Below are 13,456 nucleotides of genomic sequence, written 5' to 3'. Positions count from 1 at the left end.
TTTCCTAGGCTTCAGAATAGCCAACAAATGCATGCTTCCTTCCAGATCTAAAGCTATGATCCAATAAAAATGATAGCACCAAGGGGAAAAGATTTAATAAATATCCATGAATAGCAGTATCAAAAATGAAAATTACTTATTTGGGACTATTGTATAACATTCATTGTGGAAAGTCAAAATCAAATCCAAACAACTTCACTTTTTGATTCTCATTTTACCATAATTCTTATTGTATTTTCTCATTTTGAAGGGAAATAAATTTTCCCAAGGCTCCTTCTTTTACATAACTAAAATTTTAAAAATTCCAATAAGTTCCAGATAATGGGAGAGGAAGAGGAATAGAACGAGGAAATATGTTTATATTACTTGTTCTTACTTTATGACCTTAGCAAATGCCCTGTTCTGAAACTTAATAAAGTCTTGCTGACTAACTGGTATCAAAAAAGGGAAAGCAGTAGAGACTAGTGAGCAGCAAATCTAAGACCTCCTCACTCCTCTTAAAACTCTCAGGGGACAAACAGAATCAACAGCTGCTCACTGGGGACCAGACTTGCCAGTGTGAGTGGGGGCTGGGAGAAGAACCCAATGAACTATAATATCTTCCCTACAAGCCTCACAGGATTGGTAACTATCAAATGGAACAATAAACAATATGTGGATGTGTTTTGAAAAGCACAAACTGATTTTTTTCATCCCTGATCTAGAATTAATATATTTCACTGATATATGGAACCTCTTAGTAAAAAAAAAAAAAAGTTTTCTTTTTCAGATTTCCTCCACTCCAAATCTTCAAATTTTCTACAATTTACACACCACCTTTAAATATTAACAGACGCTAGGAAAAAATATGTAAATATTTTGGTGATACAGTGGGTAGAGAACACTTCCTCTGGATGTAGAAAGACCTGAGTTCAAATATGATGTCAGACACTTACTTCTTGTGTGACCCTGGGCACTTAACCCTATTTGTGTCAGTTCCTCATCAGTAAGATGAGCTGGAAAAAAGAAATGTCAAACCACTCCATTATGTTTGCCAAGAAAACCCCTATCCAAGAGGATTGAAACAATTGAACAACAAACATTTTAATTAATTTCAGAGCTACAAAATCTAAAGGAAACTACCCAGCTTAATTCTACCCACAATTAAGTAACTGAATTCAAATGCACAGAGAGTAGCACTTGGAAGATTTAAACCATCCAGGTGATTTTGTCTTCTTGCCAAAAAGAGCTTTTCTAATTACAGGAGAGTTTTGCCAAGCTGGAAGAGAAAGCAAGCTGGATAACTTGTACAACAAATTTTATTACAGCTAATACTAATATGAAAACCAGAAAACATCCCTTTTTAATATGAGCATCATACAAAAAAAAAAAACCATATAGGCAGTAATCTCTAGATCATTTCTATAATTATCTAGTAAATCATACATTCCTTCCTATTATATCTTAAAAACTCCTTTTCAATTTACCTTGCTCTTTTATTACACAGATAAGTTACCTCTGAGGTTTTGAAACAACTGCCAAATTGTTTTAACTTTAGGGCAATACAGATTTGTAGATGAATGAAAGTGAACACAAAGTCCATTTCAATTTTGAGACTTTCTTTCTTAACTTTGGGAAGAAGCTTAAAATAGTTGGTAACTACTGCCAGAGTAACTGTACAAATACAACTTTACATACTATGCACTTTAAAATTAGGAAAAGCAATACAAGGCAAAGTAAAACATATAAAATTTAAGCTATGAAGTGTATTCTAGTTCTTACTAGTTTTTGTTTGTTTTTAGAATAAGAAGACTTGGACCTTTGATTTCACTGGAATACTACAGGGATTTTCAGTACCAAAGTAGGCTAGTACCTTCCCAGCAACTTAGGGATAAAAAGAATTGACTTGAGCACTTTTAGGCAACTTATCCAGAGTCAGAAGTATAGTATGTGTCAGAAGCTAAAGTGGAACCCTAATCTTCCTGGCTTCAAGTCTAGCTCTCTATCCACTATATCAGATTAAATACAAGTCCACAAAATTTCTGAGTGCAGCCTGAATCAAACTAAATCATAGCTTCTTTCTGATTACAGTTCTGTTGTATTAATTTTTTTAAAAATGTGGTTTTCTCACTCATATATAGCCTACAGGGATCCATATTTCTATACAGTTTGGTGGAATATTTTTCTATCTAGGTTTGACATCAATGTACAATATTCAACATCATCCTTTCTCTAGTTATTTTAGGTATTCCAAAATGAACATTAAATCAGATCAGAGGACTTGTAAAAATATTTAAATGTTAAATCTAATATCAATGAAATATTTATTTTGTTCTGAGATTTATGTGAAACCAATGATTTTTAAAATATTGCTGTATTTAGATTCTCTATTTTCACTTCAACTTCTGTTGAACAAAGAAAAAAATAAGACATTTTTTCTTCACTGATTTAATTTAGTAGAAAAAATTAATATGGAGGAAAGTTTAGTCACATCTTTAGCCATGTCTCTTTAACAGTTTACTCAGCTTCTTCCAAAAGGAATTAAATCATACTGTCATTTAGAATGGGATTTCAAATTACTGGATCTTTTGGGTACCAGAAATTTGAGAAATAATTCAACCAAAATTTATTTATTGAGTTCTTGTATTAAGACGCAAAGCACAAAGCTAAAAAGCAAAAACTGTCATTTACTCTCAAGAAACTTATAAATAGGAGTCAAAATTAAATAAATTTAGAAAGCTTACAATATATTATCAGGGGAAAAATAAATACTACAAATAATCCTAACAAATATAACTATGTCCATACAAAATATCCTCCCTTCAGCTAACACTTCAATAAATGACTACAAAAAGAACACATATTAAAAATAGAAATCACTCTAATGATTCTTCAGAAAATCCTTCTATTTGATTTCTACATATGCTACAGAGAAGAAAAATACTTATGCATTTAAGAATAGGTCTTAAAATTAGACATTTCCATGCCTATTTAGGAGAGCCCTTCTAGGCATACATTCTCCATTTCAAATACATATAGAGTGGTTCTATCAGAGCAAGAGAAATTCTAAGGAGAAATGCACAAAAATTTCATTATCACAGGATGAAATAGCATTAGAGGCAAAGAGAGCAACTACTTCTAAGACACCAGATAAAAAGGGCACAATACATCAAAAGATAATTTTTAATAAATGTGCCAAACACAAAACATGTACTTGAAAGTATTGGGGGGGGGGGGTTGAGTGTCAGGGATCCAAATATAGTGAAAGAAAGATGCAGGCTCAACAAAGGAATGAAAGTCTATAGCTTATCACAAGATCTGTGATAGAGCAAAGAAAAATCCTAGGAAAAGCAAACAATGGCACACAGGATTCCTCTCCTACCACCTCAGTCCTTAAACAAGGACTCCAATAGTTTCTGCAGGGCCAATCCCCAGCTCTCCTCCAAAGTGGTACAAGAAGAAATACCTCTAATGTAGCATAACAGACATAGCACTGAACTTGCAATGAAGAGTCCTAGGTTGAAATCCTGGATCAAAGTTGTATTAGCTATGTGACTAGTGACAAGTCATATCGCCTAAGATAAAAAAAAAAAAAAAAAAAAAAGACAAGTAATAATCCAATATACATGAATTCACAGTATTGTGAGTAAACACAATTGTTTTGTAACCATTAAGGTAGCATATAAATTCAAGTTATTATTCCGAAAAATCTACTTTGCCCCATAAATATTAACATTTTATACTAAAGAGTGGAAAGGGACCTGTATGTGCCAAAATGTTTGTGGCAGCTCTTTTTGTTGTAGCTAGAAACTGGAAGTTGAATGGATGTCCATCAATTGGAGAATGGATGGGTAAATTGTGGTATATGAAGGTTATGGAATATTATTGCTCTGTAAGAAATGACCAGCAGGAGGAATACAGAGAGGCTTGGAGAGACTTAAATCAACTGTTGCTGAGTGAAATGAGCAGAACCAGAAGATCACTATACACTTCAACAACAATACTGTATGAGGATGTATTCTGATGGAAGTGGAAATCTTCACTTCCAGTTGATCAATGATGGACAGAAATAACTACACCCAGAGAAGGAACACTGGGAAGCGAATGTAAATTGTTAGCACTACTGTCTATCTACCCAGGTTACTTATACCTTCGGAAGCTAATAATTAATGTGCAACAAGAAAATGGTATTTACACACATATATTGTATCTAGGTTATATTGTAAGACATGTAAAATGTATGGGATTACCTGCCATGGGGGGAGGGAGTGGAGGGAGGGAGGGGATAATTTGGAAAAATGAATTTAAAAAATATATTAACATTTTAAAAACTGAATTCTGATGATAATTTAATGCTTCCCTCTTTACTTTACAAATTAGGAAAATGGAAAGTTAGTAAATTAAGCAATTTAGAAGCACATAATCTTGGAGCCATGTACATAGTCCTATTGATGCCCTGAGGTGATTCTGGAGACTTGAAGATTCTGCCAAAGGAGGTCAAGTTCTGGCAGATTTTATCAGGCTGGAAAGATTTCAAATACAGTCCAAGCAACAGACAGCCTGTGCTTTCCAAAAAAACGGCTGAATTAAATAAGGAGAAGTTCATCAGCAGCAGTCTGGCTCCTTGGTAATGAATTTTTTGGCCATGGCAACCCATGAACAAAGAAAAATGTAAAATAGCCCTTAGTCTTGTGTATATCCTTTCCACTTCTTCAGGGATAGTTTTCCCAGAAAAGAGGGAAAGAGTGCTAAGAATCAAATTTTTGTTAATTTATTAATTTTAAATTAGTTACTGGTACTCTAAGTGTTAGATGATCCAGTGAACATACTACTGAAGGATGTGAATCCTTATTAACACCACCACCAACACTAATTATGCATTTCACATAAAAGTTTAATGATGCAGACTAATTGCTGTAACAATGAAAACAAAAGAACTTAAACCACCATAGAAAGCATATAAATGCTTGACTTCATTGACAAAAAACAGGATATGACAACCAATGACAACACTGGTTTAGAATATGAATTTGTAAACTCACAGAGAATAGTGTGGAAGATTTATATAATAAAAAGCAGCAGAGTAAGGGAAATTTGGCATAAAGAATGCTTGATTGGCAGGTGGTGCAGCAGAAGGAATTCATACTTTGGAGTCAGAGGTCATGGTTTGAATCCCAGATGAGTCACTTACTACTCATGTGACTTTGGGCCACTCACTTCACCTCCTGGATCCTAAATTTGCTACTCTCTAAAATGAAGATGTTTTATTAGATGACTTCTTAGGTTCTAACTCTCAATGTATGTCCTTAAGAGCCTTCAAACTAAGCAAAAAACTGAAAAGAATCTCAGAAGTATCCAAAAGATAGAAGATACCTGCAAAGATCTCCTGGGAGGTATGATACAGTGGAAAGGACATTAATTTTGGAGTCAGGACCTAGATTCAAATTCTGCTTTTGACACTACTTCTATGGCCCTGGGAAAATCATTGAATTTCCAAGATACTTTTATTTTTCATCCGTATAATTATGGAGCTGGACTAGATAGAGTCTGAATTCCCTTCTAGGTCTAGTTCTATGATTTTTTATAAGAAACACATTTTTTAAAAATGACCCTAAGATTCTCCTTCAAAGACCTGTTTTTCTTTATTCCCAACATTCTCCCACTTATGTGTTAGCACTAGTCAATATCTAATATATGGCAGGTGTAAGCAAATCTCATTGCATTATAAATACGAACTATAAGGAATATCATCAGTCATTTGTAACTTGTGATTAAAAAAAAAAGGGCAACAACAACATGGATTAGACAAGCAGCAAGAATCAATAAGACAAAGACATTCTTTGGTCCTTGAGATTTCAAGAGAATTTCAAGGCTATGTAGGTGTTATCAGAGTAATGTTTTGCATTTTGGAAGAAATTCTTACATCAATGAGATCATAAATTCTCTAAATTACAATCTCAAGAGTTGGAAAATACCTTAAGAGTCATCTAATCCAGTTATAAAAGAATTCCTTTATAACAATTTAATTGGTAGTTTGAAGGTCATACAATTAATTAGTTACAAATTTGGGACTAGAACAAAGATCTCTTCATGCTAATCCAATATTCTTTCATCACTACTTTGCTGCCCTCCACATATGCTTACCATTCTTTTTGTCTACTTTAACAAAGTGGTATTGCAATCCAATCAGAAAACATTTAAAGATATTTTATATATCCAGAAGACAAACAAAAAAATTATATAGTCCTTGCATTCAATAAGTTTACATTGTAGCAGGGAACACAACACATTCAGATAAGTAGATACAAAATATAGGAATTAAGACCAAACTTATGATTTCATTGATAGATAGAGTTTCCAAATAAAGAAAACCCTCTTTCTCAGTATTTTTTAATCTTATAGTTTCCTAGAACAGGTGTAAAACATTGCCACATGTATTTCCCCCAGACACACATACATACACACTCTCGAGTATAACCTCAACCACACTAAAAAGTAATTCTTCTCTAATTTTAATGTGTTGACGTACTAATAATATATATATATAATATATGTATGCACTATCTATAAAAATATGTGGTATACTAAGTCAATATGTGACCCACAGAGAACCTTAAATATGGTGGTTTGGTTCCCATTTCAATTTAAGTTTGATATAATTGGCCTAAAACATTAACAAGTTAAATGACTTGTCCAGGATAGCAAAAATAAAATAAAATAGTATATGTTAGGTGTAAGACAAACAGAGGATTTCCTAACTCCATGACCAGCTCTCTACCCCCAAGTAAAAACTAAGTAATATAATATGCTTGGAAAAACACTAGCAACCAAAGAGATCAGGGAGACCTTACATAGAAGGTGGTCCTTGAATGAGCTTTGAAGGAGACTAAGGGTCTAAGAGGCAAAGGTAAGGAAATACAGTCCAGACAGTGAGAATAACCTGTGAAAAAGCACAGACAAAAAAAAAAGTCATGTGAACAGCAGCAAGGAAGGGGTCTGGCTAGAGTATATGAAGGGGAGTAACATAAGATTGGCCCATAAGTCATAGTGTATTTTAAATAAGGAAGACAAATTCAGAGAGATTTTAAATGATAAGAGAATATTATATTTATATTATATTTTTGAGGCTATAGGGAACCAATGGAATTTACTGAGCAGAGGGACATGATTAAACTGAAGCTTTAAAAATATCACTCATATAACTGTTTTCCTCAAAGTGTAATCCAAGATCCTCAACAAACATAAATAACTGATATCAGATCTTTATCAATTTTATTGGGGGGATATTTAAAAAATTAAAGTTGTTGAAATAGTTGAGAAAGGTCACTATTAAGAAGTGAAAAGGGAAGAAGAAAAAGGTAAAAAATTTTGTAGATAACACTGTTCATTATCAATTAGTATAGTAAACTGCTACACTGAAGAACAAGAAGACTAAGATCCAAATCCCACCTATGACAAATACTTTCTGATCATGGGTAAGACACAATTTCTTGGTCTGTTTCTTCATTTGTATATGGAGCTAACAGTATCTGTAGCACCTGCCTCACAGGATTGTGATGAGGCTCAAATGAGTATTTATGTGGAGTTTTGTAACCATAAATGATTATAAAACTATCAGTTACTATCATCATAACTCATCATCTCGGGAAGGCAGCTTTATTTGTCATTAACTAGGAAATTTTTTGTGGGTTTGTGTTTTTTTTTTTTAAACTAACTAATGTTTTACTTCATTTCTTTGGATAAAGCTTTTCACCAATACTCCCAAATACGACAGTTTTTTGCTAAGTATCCACTCACATAATGGAAAATTTTGAAAGATAAAAAAAGCATGATATGAAGGATTAATATTAAATAATACCTGGAGGCCAACAAATCTTATTCTCATTTTTGTGGAAAATGGACTAACTTTAAGTTGGTAAGACCAAGTATTCATACCTTCCTAAGAATTAACTGTAACCAGTTATACACAGCAGAGATTATCAGTATTCAAAGAACAGGAATTCTGCTTAAGATAGAGATAAGCTTTCCATAGGTATGCTTATATAAGCTTGAACATCAAAAAGCTACTTGAACATCTAGATAAGAAAAAAAAAAAAGATTTAGGGAGAAGAAAAAATGAGGAAAGTTACAACAAATTGCAATAGATCAAAAATAAACTTTGCCTATCCATTCCCAATTTTGCTTATGGCTCTCAAGGCAGAATGAGTGCCAGACAAATCATAATCTCTGCTGCTTCTCAAACATCTGCAAGAGATGAGTAACTTAAAGAAAAAATATCAAGACAAAGCTAAAAAACTGTAAACTTCAAGCTTATTCAAAAAATCTCAGTCTCCTCGGTAAAAAGCCAATGTGTTATCACACTAGATCTGGACAAGAGATTTGGATTCAGATTCTGTCAGTAAGCCAATCAACAGACATTTATTAAGCATCCTTTTATATACCAAGCACTATGCATATTAAAATTAAATTACTAATTAATTATTATTAAATTAAATTTTTTAAAAAAGAAAAGAGGAAATAGATACCCCCTTCCCTCAAGGAGCCTACTATCTAAACAGGGGAGGCAATAAGCAAACCAATATGTACAAACAAGCTATAAATAGAAAATAATTAACAGAAGGAAGGCACTAGAATTAAAGAAAAATTTCCTATAGAAGATGGGATTTTAGCCAGAACTTAAAAGGAAGTCAAATGTATACATATATTATATTTAACTTATACTTTAACATATTTAGCATGTATTGGTTAACCTGCCATGGGGGGGAGGAGGGAAGGGAAAAATTGGAACAAAAGGTTTTGCAATTGTCAATGCTGAAAAATTACCCATGCATATATCTTGTAAATAAAAGGCTATTTAAAAAAAAAGAAGAAGTAGTAGTCAAGGAATTCAATAAACCAAAATTAAGGAGGGAGATCATTCTCGGATTGGAGGACAGGTAAGAAAATGCCAAGAACAAAGAAATGGAATGTCTTATCTATGGAACAGAAGAAAGTCAACTTGACTGTATATGGCAGGAATAACTATAAAAAAGACTAGAAATGTAGGAGAGGGGGCTAGATTATTAAGTACTTTGAATACCAAATAGGGTTTTTGTATTTGATTCTGGAGGCAACAGAGAATAAAAGGAGTTTAGTGAAGGAGAATACATGGTTAGAGCAATTCTGCAGAAATCTTGCCTTCAATACCTTTGTAACCTCAATTTCCTCAAGCTGTACAATAATGCTATTACCTCAAAAGATTGTTGTGAGATTCAAGTAAAAAATGTACTGAGTAAAACATTCAAAAACACTATTATATTAGTCATTCTCTCTTTTAGGCTACAATTTATACTACTATATCTTCTAAAATGAGAAGGGAAAAGAAGAGAAAAAAAAAATAGGGATACATATAATACTTTCAGTGGCCTTCCTCCAAGTGATCCCTAATTTAGGCTTCTACAGCTTTACTAAGGTAGAGCACTGTATTTTCCCATGTGGAGGGTCTCCTGAATAAAATTAAAGTATAATATTTCCTAGTTCCCAAATTTTAAACCCTGTAATTCCTCAAATGCATTCAAGTATCACAATATTCTCTGATTCTATCTTCATAAGAAAATAAACCTTTGTGAATTTCTCAAATTTACTTAAAGATATATTCAAAATACTTTTTTTTATATCAAAACCAACCTACATTTAACATATCTTCTGGAAAAATGTGTTCCAGAAACTCAACAAAATCCTACTATGTATAGAAGCTAAGGCTGAAGTTGTCTGTATCCATGATGCTATATATATCCAAAATGATAGTTCCCCCCCCACTCTGTTCAAATAGTATCTGTTGTAACATAACACCATAGTCCAAATTATTTCCTCGGATAGAAAAGCAGCTGGTCAGACTTATCTATTTGCTGACCAGCAGCCATCCTGTTACTATAAGACTGTCTTTAGTTAAGCCTCAGATCCTATAACTAGAGCAGTGGAGTTACATGAGTCAGAGCTTCCAATCCTCTTTCAATTTGGATTTAATGGTCCTCATTTGCCTCTATTAGGAGGAAACCAATTGTTAAAAACATAAGGGAGGCTCTGTAACCTAAGAGCAAAGGTGAACTTGGCATGGTTTCATTTGGGGAGTGGTTGTAGAAAAGAACAAAACTCCCCATTGCAAAGTTTCTCTCTAACAGTCTATCTACACTGTGCCACACACCAAAGGAAAGCAGAATCCAAAGGAATATTAACATCAAATCCTTGTTATAATGCATATCAGCCTTTCCATTCTTTTTCTTCCCAAATAAATATTTAACTGAAAAGAATTGCTTGACTATTGACAATCCTCACTTTTCTAGAGTAGAAGAGATATCTTCATAGCCATTCTATCATGCATCTGTCATGAAAAGGTTAACATTCCTGTTTGATCATAAAGAGAAAAATGTATCTAACAACTCTAGAATGTAATATAATTTTATAACAATTTCTATGAAAAAAGGTTCCAGTAATATTAAATATTTTAATGCCACAATATAAAATATTCTTTTAAATAGTACAGTTTATTTGTTAATGCATAAAGTTTAATTCAATCCTCCTTTACTAAAATATGATGATAAACTGGTGCTTGTGGCTAATCACAATTAAAGTGCTGAAATGAAAATTACTAACATTTTACTGTTTATAAAATCATAGATTTAGAGTTGGAAGGGATCTTGGAGGTTGAATCTAAACTCCTTCTTTCAGAGAGTAGGAAAATAAGGTCTACAAAGATTAAATGACTTGCTCAGGGTTACCTAGCTATAGCTGTCTGAGGCAGGATTCAAATCCAGGTCTTTTTAACGTTTAAGTCCAGTACTATTATAAATATACCTCTCTTTGTTTAAATCCAAATTGGTAAAATGACATAAAACGGGCATAAAATAATCAATCATTTAAAGTCACAACATTTCTTATCTAAAAAGTTACAGTAACTTAACACTATAAAGTTATGTTTAAAAACAAAACTACTGATTAAAAATTAAAGACATAAAAATCATACAAAGCACAAAAATTAGAATATTTAGAAACCTACTTGGATGTCAGTCAGTCATAAAAATCAGAACTCAGAAATGTGCCCTTATTTTCTTACTTTAAATGCAAGCATACATTAATTCTACGTTGTAAATGTGGAAGTTAAACATGTTTACGTTCTCACATGCCTGATTTATTCTTTAAATTTAAAAATTTGAAATTAAAAAAATTATTTAAACATGTCTTTCCATCAATGCATAGCTTCCAACAGAATGGCCTCAGATACGTTTTTAGAATACAAGACCCTAAACACTTTTACTTTAGAATAAGCTAGATTTCAGGCAAAAACAAATCACCTAATTATCAAATGTCAAAATCATTTATCAATAGTGCTTATTTCCCATGATTGCACAGCAAGTGCAAAGAATTAGGGACAGAAAAAAATACAACAGGGAACTTAGATTTCCTGATCCAGTATGAATTAGGGCCCTTTTAATTCTATTTAAAGAAAGACACAATAGTGCAGAGGGAAGAGCAGAGAGACTGTAGTCCAGGGTTATAATCTTAGCTCTAGGATTTGGTATATTTATTACCCCTAAGAAGCTGCTTTGCTTTTATAGAAACATGAATAACAACTTAAACTGGTTAAACTCAAAGCTCTAAACAACTTTCCCTTGCCTTACTTTGTTTGTTACAGAACTCAGCAGGTGCTTAATAAAATGTTAGCTATGCAAGAAATGCAAGATTCTAAGAGAGGCAATATCTTGTAGAGGGAAAAGTGCATAATTTGGAGCCAGAAGACCTATTTCTTCTCTGGACCTCAAATCAAAAATTTAAGGGTGTTAAACACTCTAGAAAACCCCTTCAAACTCTAGATTTTCCTTATAGCCACAAGTTAACAAGAAATATATGCAAGAGGCAGCTATCACCAAAAAGACCACCATGCCAGTCCAGCTCCCAGTACTTTGTCAGCACGTCACGGGGTCCCCCGGGCCCGTTTCCTTCTCTGTCGAAGTTCTATATAAATGTCAGCTATCATCATTATTACAATTATTTTTATGCACCTCCCTCCCAGGCTCGTAAGGAGGCTCCTAAAATATAGTAAGGGTAAAATGCTGAGCACAATGCCTGGCACAAAGCCAAGTGCGTGTAAATGCGAGTTTGTTGTTATTACATTCACCTCCCAGGTTTGTAGGGAGGATGGAATGAGATAACTGTAGAGCACCTACCCCAGCACGGTTTCACAGTCAGCATAATCGTCGTCGTTATCACGATTGGGGGAGGGGGTTGGGAGGTTTAGGGATGCTCATCACTATATGGATCACTCGTTCAGCCCTCCTAGGGAGCACCGACTACCTTACGAGTGCGGAGGTCAACAGTGAAATGTCACCGATTACCGCAAACGTGGAGTCTTTCACAACGCTGGAGGTTCGGGGGTGGGGTCGGGTGGGCCCATTCCCAGGCCTCGGGCCTCGGCCCCCGCCGTGCCCTACACAAGTTTTACCTCAGAACGGGGACTTTCTCGTCACTTCACAGGCCTGGACGCTCCTCGCCGAGTAAACCCGAGCTCGAGACCAAGCAGCACCCCCTCCCTCTCAGACCAAACCCTCCTCAGCGCACGCCGGGGGGCAGCTGCGGGGTCCGGCCTCTCTCCGTGCCCGGCACAGGACCCGCCGTTCCGCGGGAGCGAGGAGGGCGTGGGCTGGGCGAGCCCCGGCCCCGGGATGCCGCGGTCCTAACGGAGCTCTCGCTCGTCGGGGGAGGGGAAAGCGCCATCGTCGGGGGAGGAGGATGAAGGAGCCAGGGCCGCCTCCTCCCGCTCGTCCGGCGCATCCTTCCTTGGCCCCGCGCCCCTTACAGAGCCTGGGGCCCGGGATGGGGAGGGGAGGAGAAGGCAGCCGCTCGCCCCACCCCCGAAGGAGAGGTGGGGAGACCAGGCGGTGGGGTTCTCCTCTCTCCACCCCACACCCGCATCCACTCCGGGTCGCAGACACGCGCCCCGCCCAGCCCCGCGCGCGAGGATGGGGCGACTCTCGCCCGCCCCCAGCTCCCATCACTCACTTTCTGGGAATCCATGGGGAGGCCTCGTGCCGCCGAGCTCTGCGACCACTGGAGAGAGAACGAGGTTGCAGCTCCCTAGCCGCCGCCACCGCCGCCGCCGTCTCCCGGGAGACTGATGCTCCGCGGGTCTTAGCCGCTGCCTGGCCAGTCTCCGCCCGCTGTAACCCAAAACTCCGGTCCCCAACCCGCCTGCGCACACACCCCTCGCAGCAGGGTGTGGAGGTCCCCCTCCCTCAAGATGGAGGGGCGGGGGAGGGCGCGGCCTCGGCGCCTGCGCGCTGCCTCCAGACAGACGCGGAGGGGGTGGGGGGGTAGACTGGGGAGGAGGGTCGCAGATTGAGGAAAGCGGACTGTGACTGAGGAAAAATTGAAATAGACAAGAAAGGGGGAGGGGAAGAGAGAGGAGGGGAATGAAGAGAAATTGGGATAAGGTTTAGGATAA

The 13,456-nt window shown here is 36.3% G+C and overlaps 1 protein-coding gene across 5 annotated transcripts in view; it reads right to left on the bottom strand.

Annotated features, from left to right (window-relative positions):
• FSD1L (fibronectin type III and SPRY domain containing 1 like) overlaps positions 1-13,215 on the bottom strand; it is a 95,817-nt gene extending 82,602 nt beyond the window's left edge. For 2 of the 5 annotated variants that reach the window (XM_074282973.1, XM_074282974.1), the window contains exon 1: positions 13,015-13,205. In XM_074282973.1, the coding sequence (XP_074139074.1) occupies positions 13,015-13,029 (15 nt within the window). In that variant the 5' untranslated portion in view covers positions 13,030-13,205. Of the gene's footprint in view, positions 1-12,457; positions 12,912-13,014 lie in introns of those variants that run through there. The other 3 variants (XM_074282975.1, XM_074282976.1, XM_074282977.1) reach the window with 3 other exon arrangements.
• Between the last annotated feature and the right edge of the window lie 241 nt (positions 13,216-13,456).

Source organism: Sminthopsis crassicaudata, chromosome 1, assembly GCF_048593235.1.
Source record: "Sminthopsis crassicaudata isolate SCR6 chromosome 1, ASM4859323v1, whole genome shotgun sequence".
Classification (NCBI taxonomy): domain Eukaryota; kingdom Metazoa; phylum Chordata; class Mammalia; order Dasyuromorphia; family Dasyuridae; genus Sminthopsis; species Sminthopsis crassicaudata.
Note: the sequence above shows the minus strand (reverse complement) of the source record. Positions and strands in the feature narration are given on the sequence as shown.